The sequence below is a fragment of the Somniosus microcephalus genome, chromosome 9 (assembly GCF_052327205.1).
Source record: "Somniosus microcephalus isolate GS21.2 chromosome 9, FLI_Smic_1.0, whole genome shotgun sequence".
NCBI lineage: Eukaryota > Metazoa > Chordata > Chondrichthyes > Squaliformes > Somniosidae > Somniosus > Somniosus microcephalus.
The window spans coordinates 229,929,643-229,955,160 of NC_140995.1; the positions used below are offsets into that span (position 1 = coordinate 229,929,643).

General features: G+C 47.2%; 1 protein-coding gene across 1 annotated transcript in view; it reads right to left on the minus strand.

The window, feature by feature from the left end:
• acbd3 (acyl-Coenzyme A binding domain containing 3) overlaps positions 1-25,518 on the minus strand; it is a 51,376-nt gene continuing 25,858 nt past the window's right edge. The window contains exons 3-8 of the mRNA XM_085997987.1: positions 18,253-18,393; positions 12,397-12,555; positions 11,043-11,217; positions 9,705-9,864; positions 6,608-6,892; positions 1-3,854 (exon numbers count right to left, since the gene is read on the minus strand). Coding sequence (XP_085854113.1) covers positions 3,643-3,854; positions 6,608-6,892; positions 9,705-9,864; positions 11,043-11,217; positions 12,397-12,555; positions 18,253-18,393 — 1,132 coding nt within the window. The 3' untranslated portion in view covers positions 1-3,642. The remainder of the gene's footprint in view (positions 3,855-6,607; positions 6,893-9,704; positions 9,865-11,042; positions 11,218-12,396; positions 12,556-18,252; positions 18,394-25,518) is intronic.

Below are 25,518 nucleotides of genomic sequence, written 5' to 3' on the forward strand. Positions count from 1 at the left end.
GCAATAAAATCTTTCCAAGTTTAATATTCTGGGAAAATTCTCTGCAAGAGTAACAGGTCAGAACATCAGGCCACATTTCCAGCACCACATCTCTGCCAAGTAAGAGCCCATTAAATTTCCGTTTCTCTGAAAATTAGAATAACGCAAACCATATAAAACAGCTGGTGGCGTCTGTTATTAGGAATACAGCTGTAAATACAAAGCACAAAAAGAAAAAGGGGCGGGGAAAAGCATTATGTACAAAACAAGTGTTAAAGAAACAATTATTTATAAAGGACAGAGAGAAAAACACAAAAGCACTGCCCATAGAAACATCTGCCATCTCGGAACTGGACAGGTCACAGCTACACTGATGGGGACACACCAGAATCTCGCTCCAGGAAATGAAAAGATTTCCTTTTCAAATGATCCTAAATTACTCTTAACGTGAAGATGTAACACAAAAACCTCCAGAACAAGCCACCACACCTGGTAGGCTTCAAGAACCAGGGATGCCAGTACGGGATGCAAGCGTTAAATTATATATAAAGGCTGCAATCTAGCATGAGTCTCGTCACACTTTCGTTACCAATGCAAAACGATTAAAAAAAAAATTGCACCAGGCTGGGTTCTCCTGACCTGGAGGCCAAAACATACAAGCAATTTGCTGACCGTGGGATTTTAGAAGCAGCTACCATTCCCCCTGGGTCCCCACAGGGAGAAATCGAGCAATCTTTAAAGGGACGGGCTCGGGTAGCTGCTAAACGTCACAACTGCGCTCCGGACCAGCAAGTGAGCAACGGCACAGGAGATCCCTACAGTTTAGAAGCACATTTTTTTTTTTATAGCGAGCTACCGCTATTAGGCCTGTGCAATCAAAAAAAATATATAGCTGTTAAAAATAAAAAACGGTGATGGGTAAAGAAAGGCTCTAGCGTGCACTTTTAAGATGCGTACAGAAAAGGAGCTTTCCTGTATCACAAGGAATGGACGGCGACTCCATGCTACTCGGTTACTGCCAGGGGAGTAGTCCATCAGCACAGAGGGAGGGTAAGCAGGCTGCTCAGTCCTCCTGGAGTTCGCCCCTCTTCTCCTGAAGGCGCTGACTCATTGCTGGCCTGCGGTTGCATGGGCGCTTCCCACTTTCCAGTACCCTGTCCATGTGCCCACTCTGCACACGCAAGCCTCAACAGGAGGGCACCACAGCAGAATTCTGCCCTGTCCTTCACTGACTGACGCACGTGCTCGACTTGCAGTGGATCACTGCACTGTGACAGGAATAGCGAGCCAATTATAGCAGCCCTGCTACTGCTTGCCCTGGCGAAGGTCAGCTAACTCAGCACAGTCCAAGGGATCAAATGGGGACCATCCCTGTGTGGTTCAGCATTTTTGGGGGGGGGGGGCGTAGAGACAGGTCAGTTCCTGCCTCCACATTCTGCTTGCGCAAATCAGACCAATGCACTATCAAAATGGCAATCCATCGGAAAGATGACTAAAGGCGAGCCTTGAACTAAGGACCGGGCATGACTGCTGGATCTACCAGAGTGCATCTTTAATGCTGTTCGCAGGGAGGGTGCAGTTCTAGGGCGACGTCCAGTCCACCATATTCCCATGATTATATCGAGATCACTGGTCCCGCCAGTTCCTCCAATCTCTTCCCTGGCATTTTCCTAAATATAGTCCCCCCCACCATCCCAGATGTTCTCTGGTTTGCCAACGCTGTCATCTTACTGAAAGGCGAGCCAGGATTGGGATGATGCAGAGTTAGAACTTCAAAAGATCCCTGCATTAGCCAGGAAGGAAGACCTAACTTCAGCACAGTTCTATCACTTAGAACAAACACAATGGTAACTGGTGAAAGTGGTGGAACTTTGGACGGTATATACTGCGCCAGGAAGGGTTTTGGCAACAGCTGACATAGGATGGGAAATTAAAGGATCTGTGGAAGCCAGTTCAAAATGCTCAAATTCCCATTCAATTGCCAGCCAGCGGTGAAATGACCCATTTTCCAGAGCTGGGCTTAGGCTCCAAGTTCTCACTAAAGTCAATGAGGACGGACTGATGTGACCCAGAGTCTTAACCCACAGCTTTACCTCTAGGTTTTCGAGAATTTTTTGAAGAAATTCTTTACCTGTGAACTCAGACAGAGTGGCAGCAGGATGCTCGACTGTGGAGGGCATCGCAGGTAAGCCCGACCCTGCCTTCACCAGATGATCAGCAGCCGGGATCGCTGGAGAGTGATCCGGAGCACAAATGCTGTCTGAGTTTAGCCCAGGGATGCTGAGGGGAATCTTAGTCTCCCAATCACTGCTGCAGCCAAGATCAAACAACTCAGCAGAAGAGGTCGAAGCTGGGATCCTCCCGGTCAATGCAGCTCAGTATCACTGGTTGGTACACTTGCACATCAAGCTATGCGATGGGGAATGGTTTTTAGGGACCAGGGGTGGAGGCAGGGTGGATGATAACAGGATCTATCTGCAACCTTAAAGTCAATCTTCAAAAATCAGCAAAACCGGGTAACGTACTGCTACAGTATTCCACCACTTTGCTTGCCCCTGCATCCAGTGCCTTCATTGGCATCTCCTGTCCTCTAGAACGAGGCGTTAGACGAAGAGCTCAGGCAAGTGGCGCCAGTCTTTCAAGAGGCACTTTCAATGCAGGACGAGTCTTCCGAGGGCCGTCTTACTTCAACAAGGACACCAGCTCGTTAACACTGAGGAAAGGTTGCTGTGGAAACCAGACTGTGCAGGCCCCAGGCATCCCTCTTGCCAGGGGTTGCATGCGTTGCGTGGACTGAAGCAGGCAGATGGATAGACCAAGGGGGCAGGCGGGACAATTCCTTAAAACCAAGGGGATTTCAAATTCCGAATACATCCCAGTTTTTCTTTTTAATTTAAAACCAGGAAAAGGGGTGCCGCTCACTGAATGACTGGAACCGTGGCCTTCCCATTGATAGTCCCGCCTCCACTTCAAACAGAGTGAACAGTGGGCCCAACAGCATCCGAGACACAAGGCCACCGGCGAGATGCTTTGGGCGCAAGGACGGTCACGCCCAAAACGCTAACCCATCTTTTCTCTTCCAGGTGCCCCCGCTCCCACCTTTAATCTCAGATTTCCAGCCCTTGCGATTTGCAGTTTAACCACATCTTGTGGAAACGTCAGCAATTCGTTTTAAGAAGCGAAACCAACTGAGATTTTTGAACACTGGCGAGCTCGGCAAAACGGACAAAGCTTTTAAGCCTGGAGGATCCGACATTCGGAGCTAACTGCGCCGCAAAAAATATTCATTCAGGTGCGGCGACAGGTCAATAAAGTGATTCTATGTATATCTCCAAGTATTTCTTTCTTAACCAACAGCCCCCAATACCACCACCACCCCCCCCCAGTTTTAAGTCAACACCCCCAGACTCTACAGCCTACAACCCCTGGCAACGCAACACAAACAGTCATCAGTAACAGCAATAACTCAGTATAATAATGACACTGAAGAAGTCTAATGAAACCAATTCCTGGCAGTGATTCTCATTACTGCAGTAGCAGATCCTTCACCCAATTTATTATATAGAATGATTTAGATAATTATTTCAATGCACAATGTTCAAATTAAAGTTTACAAAAGAAAACCAAAAAAAAAGCAGGTGCCAAGCGTGGGCATGCTTGGTTTTATCTGGTATAATATACTCTGTAATAAACGGCTTTTGACCTCCACAGTGAGTAGGAATTGTCGAATTTCAGGAGGTAGACCCCTCTGCCTGGGTACTGATGAGATCCGGCATAGACTTCCTCGTGGCAATCTCGTCTGTAGACCGGTACCACCTCGTCTACCTGGATTTTGCTGGCCCCCTTCTTGACTTTTTCTCCTTCGCTGGGGTTGTCTGCAGAAAACACACAAGGAACCGTCAAGGCTTACAAACGTTTTGTACAAACAGACCGCTTTTTAATGCTTTGTGCCACCGAGAACCTTCCGCTAAATGGGGGCCCGGCGGGATCTTGCTGCTCCGTCGACAATTCCCTGCGCTAGCAGAGCTCGGCCAACTCCTCACTCAGACCGGCATTCGAAGCTGGGAGCTGCCTGATCTCTACCAGCAGCTTTAATCTTGCTTTTTTTGGGGGGGGGGGGGGGGGGGCAGCGGGAGAAGAGAGGCTAAGCATCCCCCCTCCCCCTTTTTACCTTTCTGTGGGGTGTCAGGCTTCACAGACGTGCTGAGCTTTACTGTGCAATATGGAGACACATAGTGCAAGCCGGTAGGACTGGCTCCTGACTGGGGGCAGGGGGATTGGTTTGTTAATCCAATGTAGACCCATATTTCCACATGTGGCTTACAGTGAGAAAACATTTCTCCAGCCAGCTCCTTTGTCCACACTAAATGGTGCATTTGACCCCCCAAATCATCGGGGAGCGGGGCGTGGGTGGAAGAGGAGATATGCAATCCATTTTATTGTCTCTTCCCCTGCCCCACCCACTCCCAACTGCCATCGCTGCCAAGAGCTGAGATGACAGTCTCGTCATTTATCAAAAGCTCTGTCTCCAAAGAAATTAAAGAACTTGCATTCCTACAGCACCTTCCACGACCTCAGGACGTCCCAAAGTGCTTCACAGCCAATGAAGTACTTTTGAAGTGTAGTCACTGTTGTAATGCAGGAAACTGGGCAGCCAGTTTGCACACAGCAAGCTCCCACAAACAGCAATGTGGCAATGACCAGGTAACCTGTTTTTAGGTGTTGGTAAAGGGATAAATATTGGCCCAGGACACTGGGGAGAACTCCCCTTCTCTTCTTTGAAATCATGCCATGGGATCTTTTACATCCACCCGAGGGGGCAGACGGGGTCGCGCCTGAAAGGCAGCACCTCTGACAGTGCAGCATTCCCTCAGTACTGCACTGGAGTGCCAGGCTAGATCATGTGCTCATGTTTCTGGAGTGGGACGTGAACCCACAACCTTCGGACTCAGGCGCAAGTGTTAGCCACTGAGCCACGGCTGACATCCAACTAGGAACCAAAAAACTTCCAGCCACTAGGAAGAATGCGCATGAATGCAGCCATCGAGGAAATCTCCCTCAAACGCTGCACTTAGTCAGTGAGGGCGCACCCCAGCTTCAACATAACACAGCATTTCGCTTCAGCGTTCCCACCTAAACATACTGACTGGTGCTGGGACAAGATCCCCTCCAGTATTACTCCTAAAGTGAGTGCGAAACATGGTGTTGGGGGGGTGGGGGCTGCAATCAGGGACAGGTCTTGTCTGAACCGGCCCTCGCCTGCCATTTGCCCGTGTGGCCTAAACTCATTTCAAATGATGATGTTCCACCCCCCTCAGACGTAGGCTCAGGCATTGAGCGCAAAGTCTGAACTGCGATTAAAACAATGGTGGTAACCACTTTTGCCTCTGGGTCAGACAGTTGTTGGTTTGGGGGCCACATAATCGCCGCCGACACTCCAGCGCAGTACTGGGGGAGTGCTGTACTGTCGGAGGTACCATCTCGCAGATGAGACGTTAAACTGAGGCCCTGGCTGCCTGTACAGGCAAACATAAAAGATCCCACGGCACTATTGGAACAGGAGCAGGGAGTTGTCCTGGCTAACGTTCTTCCTTCATCCAACAAAAAAACGACCAACGCCTTTGTGGGACCTTGCCGTGAGCCATTTGGCCATGTAATAATCACCGAATTTCCAGTGAATTCACTGTCTACTTTGGGACATTTCCAGCAAGGCATGATTATGGTGCTACCTATAAATGCAAATCAGCCTCTCCGTCCCTAAGACACAAGTTTCCTAATGTAGGTTCTCATTAGTTATTGGTGAGCTGGAGGATGGTGGCCACTACAGAATGCTGTCTCACTGCACTCGGTGTCACTAACAGCTTGGTTCAGTCATTTGGTTGGCCTGTGTGGCCATATAGAGCATACCGCGATGCCACCTGGCCATCGCTCTGGACCCTGCAAACCAGCTGAGGGCAACCTGCTCTTTGCCCAAGTGCAGCTTGACCCACGTGCGCAGGCACTTTGCGCTATGGCCCATCGCACCAGTCGTCAGGCTGGACCAGACGAGCTAGTGATGCTAAATAGATTACCCACTCTCTCCCAACCTCCCTCCCCACCTCTCAAAACCCTAGTAGGTAAATGCACCACCTGATGTGATATTAAACCATACACATCCCGTGTGACGCAGAAAGCTCCCAGAATGGAGTTAGCTTGTCTCCGTTGGTTTGGCACGCGGGGCGCTACAATCAGCCTCGGTGTTGCTGGGCTGGGAAGGAGCGTAGGCGGGCAGAAAGGCAACAGAAAACAGCGAGGCTTCCCGCTCCTGACTGCTATTCAATGACCCCGGTTGTCCAGTCGTGTCCCAGTCGAGCATCTCGACAAGCCTCACTGCGTAGGCTCTCTTTGGGGGGGGGGGGGGGGGGGGGGGGTGGTGAGACAGCAGAGGGCCACCGGTGTCTATGGAATCTGTGCTCCAGCCCGAGGCACTGCCTTTAGGAGAAGATGCTGACGTGGAGTGCCTGAAATGGGGAACGTATTCCACTTCTCAACACCAACACTTCCCTCCCCGCTTGATGAGAGCACAGAAAGATCTAGTTAAACATTCCCTTGCTTTCCCACCCCCGAGCAGAGGTAGCAGTCACAGTACCTTCATCTTCGTCCTCATCCTCACTGGACTCGCTGACGTGTACGCTCACGGTGGTGTTCGGAGAATCCGTCCATTCAAAGCACACGCCAAAGCCTATGTCATAATTGTCTGTAGCAAATTCCCAGAAGAGGTAAGAGCCCTCCTCGTGAGTGGGCACCCGCACAGTCACTACCTCCCCCCGGCCCACCGTGATGACCGAGTCCGAGTCCTGCCGGATCTTCTCCTTGAAGTCTTTGATTTGTGGCCGGGTCCACATGGATGGTGCTGCTATGACCGGAGCTGCGTCTGCAGGAATATAAAAACGGGACTGAATTGTGATAGAAGTAACTGCAGGCTAATCAACAGTCAGATCTCTGCGCTCCTCCAATTCTGGCTTCTTGCGCATCCCCGATTTTAATCACTCCACCATTGGCGGCCGTGTGTTCAGCTGCCTAGGCCCCAAGCTGTAGAATTACCTCCCTAAACCTCTCCCTCCTTTAAGACGCTCCTTAAAACCTGCCTCTGACTAAGCTTTTGGTCACCTGCCCTAATCTCTTTATGTGGCTCTCCTGTGAAGCGCCGTGGGATGGTTTACTATGTTAAAGACGCTATATAAATACAGTTTTGTTATTGTTACCTTCTATATGATGCGATCTCTGCCCCAGTTTAACCAAGTAAAAACACACCACTTACCAGCGCAGAATTGGTAAGCTGCCCACTGCCCGCCCAGCCAGGACCACCCTATCTGCTAGGTCAGGTTCAGAGTCTCCTTTATGAGAGGCGGGAGAACAACGGGTTGGAAATCAAACTCATACCAGCTGATGTTTTAGCAAGCAGTTTAGTGAGTTTCGTTACACTGGTTGGAGAATGGAATGTTTTGCCACAAGGAGTGGCTGTGGCAGAGGCCATTGCATATTTTAAGGGAAGTATTGGATGAATATTTGAAGCAGAGAACGATATAGGGCTATGGAGAAAGAGAGAGAAGTGGGGTTAGTTTTGGATCATTCTCGCAAAGAGGCAACTCGGACACGATGGGCCGAATGGTCTCCTGTGCTGTAAACTTCTGCAAATCAAATGCAGGAAGTAGTACAAAGTAAAGGCAGCCTGCAACAGACGGTCATAGTTATTAAATGTCCAGAGAGAACATTAGTAAAAGATGGCGGTCCCAGGTTTAATTCCTGGTCTGTGCCGAGTTAGTTCATTTCAACTGGGTGGTGTCAGGGGCACAAGTTACCTGAGCGAGGGAGGGGCAAGTAACAAAACATCAGCCACAGCTAGGGGTCGGCTGTGACGCCTTACGCTGGAATAGCTGACCAACTCCATGGCACAAGCCAGGAGTGTGATGGAATACTCTCCACTTGTCTGGATGAGTGCAGCTCCAACAACACTCAAGAAGCTCGACACCATCCAGGACAAAGCAGCCCGCTTGATTGGCACCCCATCCACCACCTTAAACATTCACTCCCTCCACCACCGGCGTACCGTGGCTGCAGTGTGTACCATCTACAAGATGCACTGCAGCAACTCGCCAAGGCTTCTTCGGCAGCACCTCCCAAACCTGCGACCTCTACCACCTAGAAGGACAAGGGCAGCAGGCGCATGAGAACACCACCACCTCCAAGTTCCCCTCCAAGTCACACACCATCCTGACTTGGAAATATATCGCCGATCCTTCATCGTCGCGGGTCAAAATCCTGAAACTCCCTCCCTAACAGCGCTGTGGGAGTACCTTCACCACACGGACTGCAGCGGTTCAAGGCAGAGGCTCACCACCACCTTCTCAAGGGCAAGTAGGGATGGGCAATAAATGCTGGCCTTGCCAGCGACGCCCACATCCCATGAACAATATTTTAAAAAAATGTAGACCTTCTCCTCCCCATCACCAGCCAGGACTGTAAAACATAGAAACATAGAAACTAGGAGCAGGAGTAGGCCATTCGGCCCTTCGAGCCTGCTCCGCCATTCAACGAGATCATGGCTGATCATCCAAACCCTAGCACCCGGTCCCTACACCGACTGCCATCCCACCCAAGCCCTATCCCCGTAACCCCACATATTTAATCCCCCCCTAACACTAAGGGCCAATTTTTATCATGGCCAATCAACCTAACCCGCACATCTTTGGACTGTGGGAGGAAACCGGAGCACCCGGAGAAAACCCACGCAAACACGGGGAGAATGTGCAAACTCCACACAGACAGTCACCCGAGGCCGGATTTGAACCCGGGTCCCTGGCGCTGTGAGGCAACAATGCTAACCACTATGCCACCATGCTGCCCATGTGCTAATGCTGTCACTGGGAGCCCAGCACAACATACTGTGTTCACTTGAGCTGTAGAAAAACAACAAAAAAATGTTTGAGATGTGGGGTACACTAGCATGGCCGACATTAACTGTCCATCTCTAGTTGATAAGGTGATGGTGGGTCTTACTGGTGTTATTTCTATTGCTGTAAACCAATAAAAAACACCCCCTGCAACAGCAGCACTATTTTCCACTGGCTATCTGACATGGGAGTCTTTCGATGTTGGAACAGGAGGCACCCAGGAGTGTCAATATTCATGGGGGGAGGGCAGTCCCCACAAAAGTTGCTGAAGGGTAGTAGCAGTGCGAGCAATTTTAGGCAATGAATTAAGAGCACCACATTAAAAAGAGCCTCGGAAACAACCCCGAGTGCTTCACAGATGAACTACTTTGAAGTTCAACCACTGCCAATGCGTAGGCAAACTTGGCAGTCAATTTATGTCCATCAAGATCCCAACGAAGACCAATTCACCTGCATTTGGCGGTGTTGGATGAGGGGGAAATGTTGGCCAGGACACTGGGACAATTCCTTGTTCCTCTTTGAATCGTGCCATTGGATCTGTAGCCATCACCAACTCAGGTAAGTAGGGCCTCAGTTTAACATCTCATCCAAAGAATGGCACCCTTTAGCATTGTAGCACTGCCTTGGTACTGCACAGAAGTGTCAGCCTAACTACGTGATCAAGGAGTGGGTGCTTGAACCCAAAACCTAACTCCCAGGCGAGCAGGCTCCCAACAGAAAGTGTGCTGGCTTCGGGGGGAGGGTGGGTGTGGACAGTGGAACAGAGGCTGGTTAAGAAACTCAGATTTCTACCTTTTGGTCCATTTTCCAAGACTTCTTCTGAAGATTCTGGCTCAGGCTCTTTCTCTGACGAGTCTGTGTGTGCAGTCGTCTGTCCGTTCACTGTCGGGATCTCTCCTACCCCAATGTGGGCTGTTGATACTATTGGCTCCTGCTGTTTCTGTAGTGTTGCCTGAAGGGACCAAAGAAACCCAAAGGCAAGGTAAGCCTGCTATTCTTACCTAGACACAACTAGTAGGATGCTGCAACACAACAGACCCAGTTCAGGATTTTTGATGCGAGTCTATGCCACTAGTCTGGGGTGGAATAGCATTATTTTTTCCCCACCTATTTTCCTGCAGGCTCCGAGTCCTCACTGAGATGTGGCTGCAAGGACACTGGTTATCCTCTGGTCAAGTGGGAGATGTCATGGATGAGCTTTTGTGGTCCATTCAACCACAGGAGGCATCACAGCTAATCCTGTCCTCGCTTGACATCTACACCGACGCACTGTCAATAGGGGTTTCTGAGGACTGTCCAGGAGCAGGGATGCTGGTTGGATTTCCCCTGCCAATCAAGAGACACTGAGCCTAACTGCCGTGCCATGGCGAGACCAGCCAGCTCAACACAGACTGGGCAGTGAATGCGCGGAGGTTTGTGGTCTGTATGGGTCAGCTGCTCATTGCAGAATCTCAATGAGCAGTTCTCATCATCTGGGAAGCAGGATGTCTTGGGAAAATGGTTTACTCAACTGATTGGGGTGGGTAAACAATCTGCACCCACACCCCATCCGGCTAGATTGGTGAAAATCACATACATGACAGCAAACTTTTCACATGCAGCACAACACCGTCGGACCTCAGGTGGGATAAGAACGATTAGGCACAAGAAGCCTTTCTATTCCCAAATCCACTTACTTGCATCTCACTATATCTCAAATCCTCCCTCCAGAAACCCATCCAACTGCCTCTGGAAACCATTTACATTCTGCCTTTTAATGTCCTTCCCATGTCATTTAGCTTATTCTACAATTTCTGCTCAGCCTCTCTGTGCAGGATTCTTCCAGCTTGTTGATTTTAGTCTCGCCTGGGCCTCTCAAATTTAACCTGCCCAAAATTTTTTTAACCAACTTCTCATTTCAGTTGATGAGAGCAGAGTTACAAAGTGAGCCTAGCTGATACTTCCAGTACATTCCACCCAATTATTAAAAGCCTAGCAGGTCTGAAGCAGCAGGAATTAATGCAGAAGGCAGTGTGGTACTGGCACAGGGAAACTATGCAATCTTGTACCCGCCCTGTATTTGAAGAGGCTAATTGTCTCGTTCACTGAACACGGATCCCTTTTGCTGCTCGCTGCTGTGCCCACCCTTACCTGCTGCTGTGCTAGCTGCACCTGGTACAGCTGTTGCATGTACTGTTGATAGTGCTGCTCCTGAAGCTGACGGATCAGGAGTTGCTGTTGCTCGAAGTTGCCGGGATACTGCTGGGCTGCGTACTGCTGGAACTGCACTGCAGTCTGCGCGTTTAAGGCAGCCATGATTTGTTGCCTAAAATCAAAAGTTCAAAGAGTGAATTTCTGGGTTAACGTCCCTCACGTTTTCACGAGATGCTTCAATTTCTGAGGAGCTTTCCTAGTTCCTCCGCTCTCCTGTCAATCGTCTGCTGGATAAGTGCACCACCCAAATGTGGTGCAAAACCACACAGGCCAGGGAGGTCCCAGGTTCAGGAACGTCCCAGGTCACAGCACGGAGGTTAGAACCGGGAACCTTCCTGATTTTAGCCAGGTAGCTATAGGGGGCTGGAATATCAGGCTCAGCACCACCATGCAAGGGAGGGAAGAAATCAGCCAGGGTTCCTGCTCTCGACCACTATCCTACTGGAAGGTGCTGCTGGAATGGGCTGTACAGAGACGGCTTCCCCTGGTGGGTCAACAACCCAACATCAAAGCTGACACACGAAAGATGGTCACTTTGGAGACGTACAAGGAGACTGATGCTCACAGAACTGTACTCTAGTACCAGATAGAGCTATTTAATGTTAGATTATGTCCTGGTGCTACTCAAGGACAGCACGAGGGAAGGCAACAGATAAATGATGAAATAAAAATACTCTAGGGACAACCGGCAGCCAGTTACGTACTGCACCGATACAGGCCTGATGATTGCCTGGTGAGAGTGGGAAGAAAAGAAAGATATTCAGATCTATGAGCGCCTTATCACTTTGCCAAATGCCTCAGAACACTGCACAATGAATTCGTTTTTGGACTGTTTTGAAGGCAAACGCAGTAACCATTCTGCAACGGTGATGTCCCTCAAACAGCAATGAGACGATCACTTGGCTCTTTTTTTGCCCCTGGCGGTGGTTAAGGAAGGAATGTTGGCAACGACACCAGGAGAGCCCCCTGCTCTTATTCAAGAAGTGCCATTCATTAGATAGTTGAGTGGCAGCAGAGGGTCTCAGTTTAACACCTCGTTCAAAATACGGCATCTCCGGTAATGCAGCACTCCTTCACTGGAGTGTCAGCCTAGAATCATGTGCTCACATCCTGGAGTAAGGCTACAACCTTCTGACCCAGACACAAGACAGCTACCAGCAGACCTCCAAGTTGAGACTATAATGCAATGGTAATTTCAATACTATCAGGCCCAAATGAAGATGAAATGAGTGATATAAAAAAGCTCATCAAGTACATTAAAAGTACCGAGCTTCATCTGAATAGCTCTTACTTTTGTTGCTCCATTCGAAACCGTTCTTCCTCCAGCCTCGTCCTCTCCTCCTCTTCCCGCCTCCTTTTTTCTTCCTCCTCTTGCTGCCTTCTCTCTTCCTCCTGTCGCAAACGTTCTCGCTCCTCCTCTTCCCTGCGGCACCTCTCCTCCTCTTCTCTCCTGCAGATAAAAAACAAACCGCAATATACTGTAAAACAAAGCGGTCTGCGTGCAGGTGACTGGACATATTCAGTATAAATACCAACAACCATTTGCATTTATGTAGCGCCTTCAATGTGGTAAAACGTCCCAAGGCACTTCATAAAGAGTGATTATCAAACAAAAATTTGACACTGAACCACAAAGAAATACAACAACTTGTATTTATATAGCGCCTTTAACATAGTAAAACATCCCAAGGCGCTGCAAGGCGTATTATAAGACAAAAAATTTGACACTGAGCCACATAAGGATAAATTAGGGCAGGTGACCAAACGCTTGATCAAAGAGGTAGGTTTTAAGGAACGTCTTAAAGGAGGAAAGAGAGAGGTGGAGAGGTTTAGGCAGGGAATTCCAGAGCTTGGGGCCTGGGCAACAGAAGGCACGGCCGCCAATGGTTGAGCGATTATAATCATGGATGCTCAAGAGGGCAGAATTAGAGGAACGCAGATATCTCAAGGGGGTTGTGGGGCTGAAGGAGATGAGAGAGATAGGGAGGGGCGAGGCCATGGAGGGATTTGAAAACTGGGATAGGTAACCAAAGGCTTGGTCAAAGAGGTAGGTTTTAAGGAGTCTCTTAAACGAGGAGAGAGGTGTAGAGGGAGGGAATTCCCGAGCTTACGCCCTAGGCAGCTGAAGGCACGGCCGCCAATGGTGGAGCGAAGGAAATCAGGACTGTGTAAGAGGCCAGAATTGGAGGAGTGCAGAGATCTCGGAGGGTTGTAGGTCTGCAGGAGGTTACACAGATAGAGAAGGGCAAGGCCATGGAGGGATTTGAACACAAGGATGAGAATTTAGGCGACTGCTGTTATAAAGGGGGGCATACAGAACCAACTGCAGGAGAAGCCAGCTAGTGCAGGTCAACTCAAGTGGGAAATAAGACATATCTGGCTGAGAAGGGGGTTGAGGAGTACATCACGGACATTGAAAGGAAACAGCACAGCACATTGGAACCTGGCAAAGGGGGAGGGACAAGAGAGAGAAGTGAAGTGCGTGTTACAATGCATTACCACACTGTACTCTCACCTCTTGGATCTGGGTTCAAATGCACTCCGGACCTATAAATCTCCCGTCTTCTATCTGTAAGGGTCCTACATGAAATGAGCTTGTAGCAGCCTTAACCCAGTTCCAAGTGGGTGCACGCCACAAAACTGCCCCGAATTCTGATGGTCGTTGTGGAAAATGGAAATCGCGTCTCATTGATTGGAAGTGGGGCACCCACATTTCAGGTTGGATGTAATGCATATTTCTGGGGCAAAGCAGAGGAACCTTCACTCTGCATCTAACCAATGCTGCACTTGACCTGGAAGTGCGAGATACCAACAACATAAGTGCCCAAAATGAGAAAGCATTCCAAATCACCGTGTACTAACATCTCTGATGAGCACCACTTCTCAAAAAAAAAAAAATTGTATAAAAATAAACTTCAATAAGAAATATGAACAGAAGGGGGTGCTTCTTGATCTCAGGTGAAAGCTAAAATTAGTGCAGAGTAGATTTACTTAACTTTAAACAGAGGCTGGTAAATACAAGGATCAGACAGCCCAGGGAGACAGTGGAGGTGCAACAGCGTCAGCTAAATCATGACAGGACTGGATCAATATTTGGCCGGGAAAGGGACCGAGGGCTATGATTTTTCATTTGATTTGGCGACCATGCCGTGTGGCATTGCGATTTGGAACCACAGATGATTACAGTACAGGGAGCGGCCGTTCAGCCCAGTGTACCCGCGTGAACTCTTGGCTAGGGCAATCCAAAACTGATCTCGCTGCCCTGCTCTGCTATCGTTCTGGATCATCATCTGCTTCAAGTGTTTGTCCAATTTTCTCTTAAAAGATACAGTGGTCTCTGCCTCAATCATAGGAATGTAGGAACAGCAGTAGGCCATTCAGCCCCTCGAGCCTGTTCCACCACTCCATTCGATCATGGCTGATCTGTATCTTACCTCCATCTGCCGCCTTAGTTCCATAACCTTCAATACCCTTGCCTAACAAAAATCTATCAATCCCAGTTTCGACATTTTCAATTGACCCCCAGCCGTAGCAGCTTTTTGGGGGAGAGTTTTCCAGATTTCCACCACTACGTGTGAAGAAGTGCTTCCTGACATCTCCCCCGAAACAGCCTAGCTCGAATTTACTGGACTCTCCCAACAAAGGAAATAGATCCTCTTTATCTACCCCATCAATTCCTTTAGATCATCCCTTATAATTTTATATACGCAGGGAAATAAAAGTTGTCCTCAATTTAACCCTTTCAGCCCCAGTATCGTTCTGGTGAATCTGCACTGCACCCCCTCCAAGGCCAATACATCCTTCCGGAGGTGTGGTGCCCAGAACTGAACACAGTCTAACCAGAGCTCTGTACAGCCGGAACATCACTTCCACCCCTTTGTATTCCAGATAAAGGCCAACATCCCATTCGCCATTTTAATTATTTTTGTAGCTGTCCACTAGCTTTTAGCGAGTTCTGTACTTAGACCCCTAAATCTCTCGGCTCCTCCAGTTTCTAGCTTCTCACCATTTAGAAGGTCACTCCCTGTGGCCAAGTATTTCATGCTCCAACAACTCCCTGTAAAGAAATTTCTCCGAACTTCACTCCTCACACTTAGCGACAATTTTAAATTGATGGCCTCCTGCCCCAGACGCCACAGGAAATAGCCTTTGTTCACGATCGAAACCTCTTAACTCTTCTCTGCTGCAGTGGAAATAGTCCCACTATCTCACGTCTTTGCTCCCTCCATTCTCGAGATGAGGAGTGCCGCTGGCAGGGCTGGCACTTGTTGCCCATCTCTAGTTGCCCTGGATACAACTGAGCGGCCTGCTCGGCTACTTCAAAGGGCCGTTAAGAGTCAACAATGCTGCTGTGGGCACTGAAGTCATGTACAGTCCAGACCAGCTAAGCACGGCAGGTTTCCTTCTCTAAAGGACATTAGTGAACCAGTTAACTTTTCACAATTATCCAGCAGCTTCATGGTCACTTTTACTGATATTTTTTTTTTTTTTTTTTTTTTTAAATTTCTATATTTTTTCCCCAAACTGTATTCAATTTTTCCAAACTGCCATGGTGGGATTTGAACTCTCATTCTCTGGAATAGTCATCCAAGCCGCTGAATTACTAGTTAATAAACATAACCGCTATACTACCATACCCGCACAAGTCTCTCTTCAGAGTTTCCCATTCTTGGCATCATCCTGGGGGATGTCCGTTATGGCTTTAATGTTCCATCTATAATGGAGCGCACAAACTGTACACATTACTGTTAGCCCTAGTTTTATCATACACCTGACTGATACCTGGGATGGCAGGAATGACATATGAGGAGAGATTGGGTTGACTGGGCTTATACTCGCTGGAGTTTAGAAGAATGAGAGGGGATCTCATTCAAACATAAAATTCTAACAGGACTGGACAGACTAGATGCAGGAAGGATGTTCCCGATGGTCGGGGAGTCCAGAACCAGGAGTCACAATCTAAGGATAAGGGGTAAGCCATTTAGGACAGAGATGAGGAATTTCTTCACCCAGAGTGGTGAACCTGTGGAATTCTACCACAGAAGGCAGTTGAGGCCAATTCATTAAATATATTCAAGAAGGAGTTAGATATATTTAAGGCTAAAGGGATCAAGGGATATGGAGAGAAGGCAGGGACAGGGTACTGAATTTGGATGATCAGCCATGATCTCATTGAATGGTGGAGCAGGCTCGAGGGACCGAATGGCCTACTCCTGCTCCATCTTCTATGTTTACCTCACCTATAGTCTATGTATCCACAGAACTCTGATACAACCTTGCAAAATCAAGCGGTGGTGTATTTATTTTGTACTCTATCTTTTTTATAATCCCGCTGCTGACCCAGCAACCCATTAGCTAATTTTTCCATCCAGTTAATTTCCCTTTGCTCACGGAACTTTGCTCTTTTCCAGTCCAGCACGCCGATCTGTGATCATTATCCTCGTCTAGTTTCTCATTGGATGTAACTATGATGCGGTTGCTATTTTTCAATTGTTCTCACCAGTTATTTGTCCCAGTTCATTTCCCAGGCCCAAAACAAACAATGCTTCTTCCCTTGTTGGAACAAAAACACACTGATTTAGGACGCAATCTGACATATGAACCAACTTTACCGCACTCTTATCTTGGGACAGTTAAAATAATCCATTCTGTTGTTCTGCGTATCTGAGTCTGCATATCTTTTCCATGCTGGTGATGGCAATGCTCTAAAATGGCTGGAATTACATGCCGAGTTAATATTATTTAGCGTATTACAATGAGTCTGCAGAGCTCCTCCTTGATCTGATCGCCACTGTTTGGTGGCCATTAATACACACTGAAAATTGCCTTTCTATTCCTCAACTCAATCCATAGGGATTCCATCTTAATGAAATCCCCAGGACAGCATGATGTTCTTGCACGCGATAGTATTAAGAAAGGATTCTGTCACACCTTCCTCCCCCACCCCCCTTTTCTCCCCTCCCCATCACTCCTCAAAATGTTACAACCAGCAATATTAAGTTCACAGCCTTGTCTAAACTTAAAACCTATCTGTTATAGCTACTCAATGCCAAAATAAACACATTCTGGTGATGTGGGCATCGCTGGCATTTGTTGCCCATCCCTACTTGCCCAAGGTGGTGATGGTGAGCCATCTTCTTGAACCGCTGCAGTCTGTGTGGCAAAGGGGCTCCCACAGTGCTGTTAGGAAGAGTGTTCCATGAATTTAACCCAGTGACAATGAAGCAACGGCGATACATGTCCTTAATGCTCCTAACTCTCCAATTTTGTTTTGAATGCTTTATGTACTGACATACATGCCACTGGAGATAGCAACCAGTCAGTGTTCCCCCCAAAGTAGTTAGGCTGCTGTCAGTAAGTGAAATCTGCCACTTCAAAAAAGTTATTTTTTTAAATGTTATAATTAAGAAAGTTGATTAGTGGCAAGAGGGCAGGTGACTCAGACGCTAAGGTGTAGACTGTTTTAATGTTACTCATGCTTCAAGGGTTCAAGGAATGAAACATTTACATTTAGCAGATTTAAAGGCTTATTGCACTATTCATTTTACTTGGACTAAAGAAAATGGATGAAAGAACTTGCATTTGTATAGCCCCTTTAATGACCCAAGGACGTCCCACAGCACTTTACAGCCAATGAAGTACTTTTGAAGTGTAGTCACTGTTGTAATGTAGGGAAACGTGGCAGCCAATTGTCACACAGCAAGGTCCCCCAAACTAATGCGATAATGACCAGATAATCTGTTTTCAGTGATGTTGGTTGAGGGATAAATATTGACCAGGACATTGAACTCCCCTGCTCTTTACAATAGTGCCGTGGGATCTTTTACAACCACCTGAGGGGGCAGACGGGCCTTGCTTCAACGTCTCACCTGAAAGATGGTAACTCTGACAGTGCAGCGCTTCCTCAGTACTGCACTGGGAGGTTCAGCCTAGATATCTGTACTCAAATCTCTGGAGTAGGACTTGAACCCACAACCTTCCAACTCTGAGGCGCGAGTGCTTCCCACTGAGCCACAGCTGAGACTATGTGATAGAACAGCTCTGAGAAATACCTCGCCTGCACTGCTTGACTGAAACTGTGCTTTATAAACACTGTAAGCACCTTATTAAATCGCTATCCTGTAAAGACAGGCAATGCTGCGCTTACCTCTTCCTTTCCTGCTCCTCCTTCTCTATTTTATGGGAGGTGACATACGGTTCAAACAGATTGCAGCATTTGTTCAGCAACTGGACAAATTCCACCATGGCATTTTCTTTCCTCATGTTCCCCAGGGCGGTCCATTCTCTCCTGGTGATAAACATTAGCACAGTTAGAAAAGACAGCCAGACTGATGTAGTGCCTTACCAAATCTCAAACATCACAAAGTGCTTCTAATATAATGAATTATTTTGAAGTGGTCACTTAAGCCTGGGCACACTGCAAGATCCCACAACCAGCAATATGAATGACCAGCTAATCTGTCTTTTGCAGTGTTGATGGAGGAGGAATGTTGCCCAGGTGCTGCCCGACCCGAGCTGCTTCAGCGTAACTGTGTGAATTTTAACTAAACTGGCTTGGAAGGGGAATTAAACTCCTTGTTCTTCAAATAGGGCTACGGGATCTTGAAGATCCACCCTATCACCAGGACGGGCATTCGGTTGAGCTTCTTACCTGGAGGACAGCACCCGACAATGCAGCAACCACTCCCTGGATTACGTAGGTGAGACTTGAACTCGCAACCTTCTGACTCGGAGGCGAGGGCTTCAAACTGAGCCACGTTGATGGATCAAAGAAAGCTAAAGTAGAAGCTGCACTAATCTTTCACTTTCAGCACCAACCCGCTAATTATAAAGACTAGCTGTCATTATAGCATTCAGCCGTTTCTGAAATGAGTCCAAATGTCCCGGCTTCAACACTTCCTGGCATCGGTTCTAAACTTGGCCTTCACAACAATGAATTTGTGCCATCTTATCCTGCTGGCCCTGTCTATCTGAAAGTAATGTTAGGAGTGTGCTTTCCCTGCTCCACAAAAGAATCTTATGTACCTCTATTGGATCCCTCAGAGATGTCTTTTACTGAGACCGAGACCGTCATAGGAACGGGATTAGGCCATTCAGCCCTCGAGCCCGTTCTGCCATTCGGTTAGATCATAGCTGATCTGTTCCTCAACTCCATTTACCCATCTTTGATATCCTTAACTAATAAAAAATCAATCGCAGTCATGAAAATTTCAATTGACCCAGCAGCCACAGCCTTTTGGGGGAGCAAGTTCCAGATTTCCACTACCACAGTCCTACCTTATACCTCATACTTCATCCCTCCGACACCAGGGCTCAGCCTGATCACTCCCTCCGCAGCCCCTCTACCCGCCTGGTTGACCTACTTACGTGGCGGTGATCAGATCTGCACAGAGTACTGCAAGTGCCGGGTGGCCAGAGGCTCGCATAACCCATGGGGGTCTGAACACAAACGGATCAGAGGGGGAATTAAATGCACCCAGTTGTGATGAAGGACCCCACCATCTGAAACATTAACTGTTCTCTTTCAAAATGCTGCCTGATCCAGCATGCTTATCTCAGCATCTCTCCCGAAGGTGCCAAGTCACGGACCAGCAGCCGTTCAGTCTAGTACCTTGCCCAAGTGGCCACTCCTGACAGCCGATTGCCAGCAGGCTATTGCGGTTTTTCCCCCTCCGGCTGCTACTGCAAGTGAGAGTTTAATTAAGAGGTTGAGAAGCAGAGATTTCACCATTCCAGTGTGAGAAGTGCTGGGATGGAGAATTAAGAGAGCAACACAGTGGGAGCGAGAAAGGAAATGAGAAGCTACTTCACAAATGGAAACCAGCTGGGCTTGGAGCCGATGACAGCAAGTCCAAGTTCCTGCTGCACAGCCTCCTGTCCTTGGGTACAGCTCAAGTGTACTGTACGACAAAGGCCATAGGCTTTCAAACTGGGCTCTATGGACCACAGCAGGCTGGCAAGGGCTGGATTGCCACCTGTCTGGGATTGGGCATACTCCGCACCATGAGCAGTGTCGAGAGTTCTGCAATCCTTACTTTTTGCTGTATTTGATAACCCACAACCATATTATTTCTCTTGTTTTATGCTAATTTTAAAAAAGCCACCTGCAACAAAGGCACCGTTTCCCTCTCATAGAATCATAGAATAGTACAGCACAAAAAAAAGGCCATTCAGCCCATCGAGTCTGCGCTGGCTCTTTCGAAGAGCAATCCAGTTAGTCCCATTCTCCGGTGCTTTCCCCATATCCCTGCAATTTTTTCTCCTTCAAATATTTATCTAATTTTCCTTTGAAGGTTACTATTGAATCTGTATCCACCCTATCGGGCAGTGCATTCCAGATCCTAATCACTCATTGGCGACCTGAGGGAAAACTTTTTTACGCCATCACCTTAAATCTGTGCCCTCTGGTTATTGACCCTTCAGCCATTGGCAACAGTTTCTGTTTATGATGTTCTATCTAAACACCTCTATCAAATCTCCTCTTGGCCTTCTCTGCTCTAAGGAGAGCCACCCCAGCTTCTCCAGTCTCTCCACCTAACTGATGTCCCTCGTCCCTGGAATCATTCTAGTAAATCTCTCTGTACCCTGTCCAAAGCCTTCACATCCTTCATAAAGTGTGCTGCCCAGAATTGGACCCAATACTCCAGCTGGGGCCGAACAAGTGTTTTATAAAGGTTGAGCAGAACTTCCTGGCTTTTGTTCTCTGTGCCTCGATTTAGAAAGCCCAGGATCCCATATGCCTCATTAACTGCTTTGTTAACCCATCGTGTCGCCTTCAAAGATCTGTGCGCAGGTACCCTCGGGTCTCTCTTCCTGCACCCTTTAGTGTGTATGGTCTCTCCTCATTCTTTCTACCAAAAATACATCACCTCACTTCTCTGCGTTGAATTTCATCTGCCATGTGTCCGCCCATTCCACCAGCCTGTCTATGTCCTCTTGAAGTCTATTACTATCGCCCTCAGTGTTTACTAGACTTCCAAGTTTTGTGTCATCTGCAAATTTCAAAATTGTGCCCTGTACCCAAGTCATTACTGTATATCAAAAACATCCGTGATCCTAGTACTGAACCTTGGGGAGCTCTATGGTATACCTTCCTCCAGTCCAAAAAACAGCCAATCACCACAACTCTGGTTTCTATCCCATAGCCAATTTTGTATCCATGCTGCCATTGCCCCTTTTAACTCATGGGCTTCAATTTTCCTAACAAGCCTAATATGTGGTACATTATCAAACACTTTAGAAAGTCCATATACACAACATCCACTGCACTGCCCTCATCCACCCTCTCTGTTACCTCATCAAAAAGCTCCATCAAGTTAGTCAAACACAATTTGCCCTTAACAAATCCAGGCTGTCTCACCTTTATTAGTCCATGCTTGTCCAAGTGGCTGTTAATTTTCTCCCAGATTATTGTTTCTAAAAGCTTCCCCACCACCGACGTTAAACTGACTGGCCTGTAATTGCCAGGTTTATCCTTCTCCCCTTTTTTTGAACAAGGGTGTAACAATTGAAATCTTCCAGTCCTCTGGTGCCACCCCTGTATCTAAGGATTGGAAAATTGTGGCCAGCACCTCTGCAATTTCTACCCTTACTTCCCTCAGCAACCTAAGATGCCTCCCATCTCGGGCGACTTATCTACTTAAAGTACTGTCAGCCTTCCTAGTACCACCTCTATTTTTATCCCATCCAGTATCCCGGCATCCTCCTCATTTACCATAGCTTTGGCAAAGTCCTATTCCTTGGTAAACACTGATGCAAAATACTATTTAGTACCTCAGCCATGCCTTCTGCCTCCACCAGTAGGTCTCCATTTTGGTCCATAATCGGCCCCACCCCTCCTCTGACAACCCAAACTACTGTTGTATGGATAGTGGGTTCCACCCACAGCCTGACTATTCAAATTCAAATCATTTTTATACATTTTCCCCATCATTGATTCTCGCACCCCCACCCCCCACCTCCATGACATTGAAGAAATATATTGTTCCGGGATGGTACAAATTATAGAAATTATGGCACAGAAACAGGCCATTCGGCCCAACTGGTCGGTGCCGGTGTTTGTGCTCCACATGAGCCTCCTCCCACCTGACTTCATCAAGCCCCATCACCATAACCTTCTATTGTGTTCTCCCTCGTGTGCTTATCTAGCTTCCCCTTAAAGTTATCCATGCTATTCACCTTAACTAATCCACGTGATAGTGAGTTCCACATTCTAACCACTCTCTAGGTAAAGAAGTTTCTCCTGAATTCCTTGATGGTTTTATTAGCGACAATTTTATATTTATGGCCCTAGTTCTGGACTCCCTCAAAAGTGGAAATATTTTCTCTACATCTACTTTATCAAACCCTTTCATAATTTTAAAGACCTCTATCAAGTCACCCCCTCAGCCTTCTCTTCTAGAGAAAAGAGTCCTGTTGAATCTTTGATAGTTAGAACCGCCCAGTTCTGGTATCATCCCTGTAAATCTTTTTCTGCACTAACTGTTTTTATTTCAGATTCCCACCATCAATGGTATTTTGTTTTTGTTTTAAAAGTTTCCAATCCCTGGTATCAACCTGGTGAATGTTCATTAAATGGTCCCTATTGTTCTTTCGATAATGGGGCACTGAAAACTGCACACAGCACTCTGTGGCACCTCTGACAATGCTGCACTCCCTCAGCACTGCCCTGCAGTGTCGGCCTCGATTCTGTGCCCACATCCTAGAGTAGGGCTTCAACCCATAACCTTCTGAATGAAAGCTGAACCAAGATGACACTTAAACTGCTGTTCGATCATAACTAGGCCATCGATACGCCCAGCTGTGAATGCCGGCATTAGAACATACAAAATCAATGCATAAACAAATGCATCATTTTCCTCATTTACAAAATGTCTTTTAAAAATGCTTATTAATTGTTAAATGTTTGGCCATTTCAATTAGTAATGTTTGTTTTTGATTAGCTTCTTAAAATAAAGTTGTTTTATTGAATAAAACAAAACACAGTTAGGCGTAACTGAACTTCAATTGATTCAAACTAACAGGCCCCAGCACAGTGCCTTAGCTGTTACTGAGAGCTGGCCAGGCCGCTATGGTTTGGGGTCTATAGTCTCTTTTATACATCGGGGAACTTAAATGAATCAAGATAATGGAGGCGATTTTTCTTCTCTCCTTTACAGTAACGGGGGTTCTTGTCCCGATACCGATGCACTGAATACAACCAGTGTTCTAAAAGGGCTGCAACAAGATAGCTGAAAGAGCATATTGTACTCGCTACGGATAGTTCAGTCCAATGAAAAGTCCCAGCACCAAAATGTCCTTTCAAAATACATTAGAACATTCCAATATTCATGTATCTCCTTCCCCCCCACCATACGCCCAATGGATCAGTTGGCAAATTCACAATCCTCAGTCAAATGGCCTGCTGAAAGTCACTGTCAAGGCTCACAGGATAGCAATCAGAACTGGAACTCAACCTCAAGAGATCAAATCCTACTGCAGTAATGGTCACCCACCGGTAAAGGGGCCATTCTTCACGCACGAGTCTAAACAGCAAGTGAAGAGATATTGGACCTTAGCGAACACACACACACGTTATTGCTGTAGAGATTCGGGGGGGTGGGGGGTGGGGGGGGGGGGCCTTAATCTTAAAATTTAGGAATCACTTTCTCTCCCCCTCTTCCCCCCCCTCCCCCCCCCCAAAACAAAAGGTTAGTGGAAATCTGGAACTCCCCCCTGCTCTCCAAAAGGCTGTAGATGCTGGGCCAATTGAAACTTTCAATACAGAGATAATTTGTTAGGTAAGGGTATTAAAGGATAGGCGGGTAAATGGAGTTGAGCTATAGATCAGCAATGATCTAATTAAATGGGGAAATGGCCTAATCCTATTCGATTCGACACGACACGGGTGAGACGTTAAACCGAGGTCCCGTCCGCGCTCTCAGGTGGATGTAAAAGATCCCATGGCACTATTTGGAAGAGGAGCAGGGGAGTTCTCCCCAGTGTCCTAGCCAATATTTATCCCTAATCTAACATCAATTAAAAAATTTAAATCATACGTTCGTATGAAACATACTGAGGTCGTGAAAGACGCTATATAAATGCAAGTTCATTCATTCTACAAAAAATGGACAGCACACACTCAGCCAATGTCCAATCAAAGCAGAGCAGTGATCAACAAAGCCATTCAAATGCAGAATTACAGAGTCAGGACAGCAGAGTCCGAGTCAGATGAAGGTCACACTCAGTGTAGAGTGCCCTGGTCAGACAACACCTCGAGTACCGTGTCCAGCTCTTGGCTTTCAGACACAAGGAAGACATTCAAGCGTTGAAGAACAAAATGCCACAAGCTTTGTACCTAGGAGTCAGAGAGCTGAAGTACTAGGATAGGCTGGAGAAACTTGGGCTTCTCAGCCTCAAAAGTTGGTGACAGAGGTAATCTTATAGATATTTATATACACAAAATAGAAATGAAAAAATAGATCCGGAAAATTACTTCAAATTGAACTGCGTAGATTAGGACAAGGGGACACAGGTTCAAATGTATGACCGTCGAGAGGTTCTTCACGACGAGAGATCAACTGGTGGAATGAACTTCTGGACAGAGTAGAGGCAAAATAACCCTGGAAACATTTAAGAAAAAAACTGGATACAATGGTGGCAGGAGGGGTAACTGCAGAGTCTTTCTGGACGGATGCACGAACTTGGGCAAAACCACCTTCCTCATCTGTATTGATCTTGCGATTCTGGAGAGGTTTAGACAAGAGTCAACACTTTAGTACAGTGGGAACAGTTCGGCTCTGAGAAAGGTAAAGAAGCTTTTGGACTTCACTGGGTAGGAACTAGGAGGACAGAATGATCAACTCTGCAGCAACAAGGTGCACTGGGCTGTGCGCAGTACCAAAGTATGTTATGGTGAGACATTGCAGTGGATAGAGTGCATGGCGTACAGCTGAAATCAATGCTCTCGCAGGGTGACTGAATGGTTCCCAACTAGGATCTTTATGTCCATTTGAATGTGCAGACAGGGCTTTGCTTTAACATCTCACCAACAATGAAGCACTCCCTCAGCACTGCACTGGAGTGTCTGTCTAAACTATGTGCTCAAGGCCTGAAGTTGGGCAACCTTCTGACTCAGAGGCAAGAGTGGCACCACTGAGCCAAGCTGGCACTCCTAGGGTAGGGAACAGATGAGAGAGTACGGAAAAAGGTTTTATATATATATATTTTTTTAAGTATATTAAAGATTTTATATAAAAACAGAAAATGCGAGTAACACTCAGCAGATCAGGCAGCATTTGTGGAGAGAGAAACAGATGAAAGGTCAATCGACCTGCAAGGCTAACTCTGATTTCTCTCTCCACAGATGCTGGCTGACCTGCTGAGTGCTTCCAGCATCCGCAGTATTTTGCTTTTGTTAAAATCCTTCAGAAAA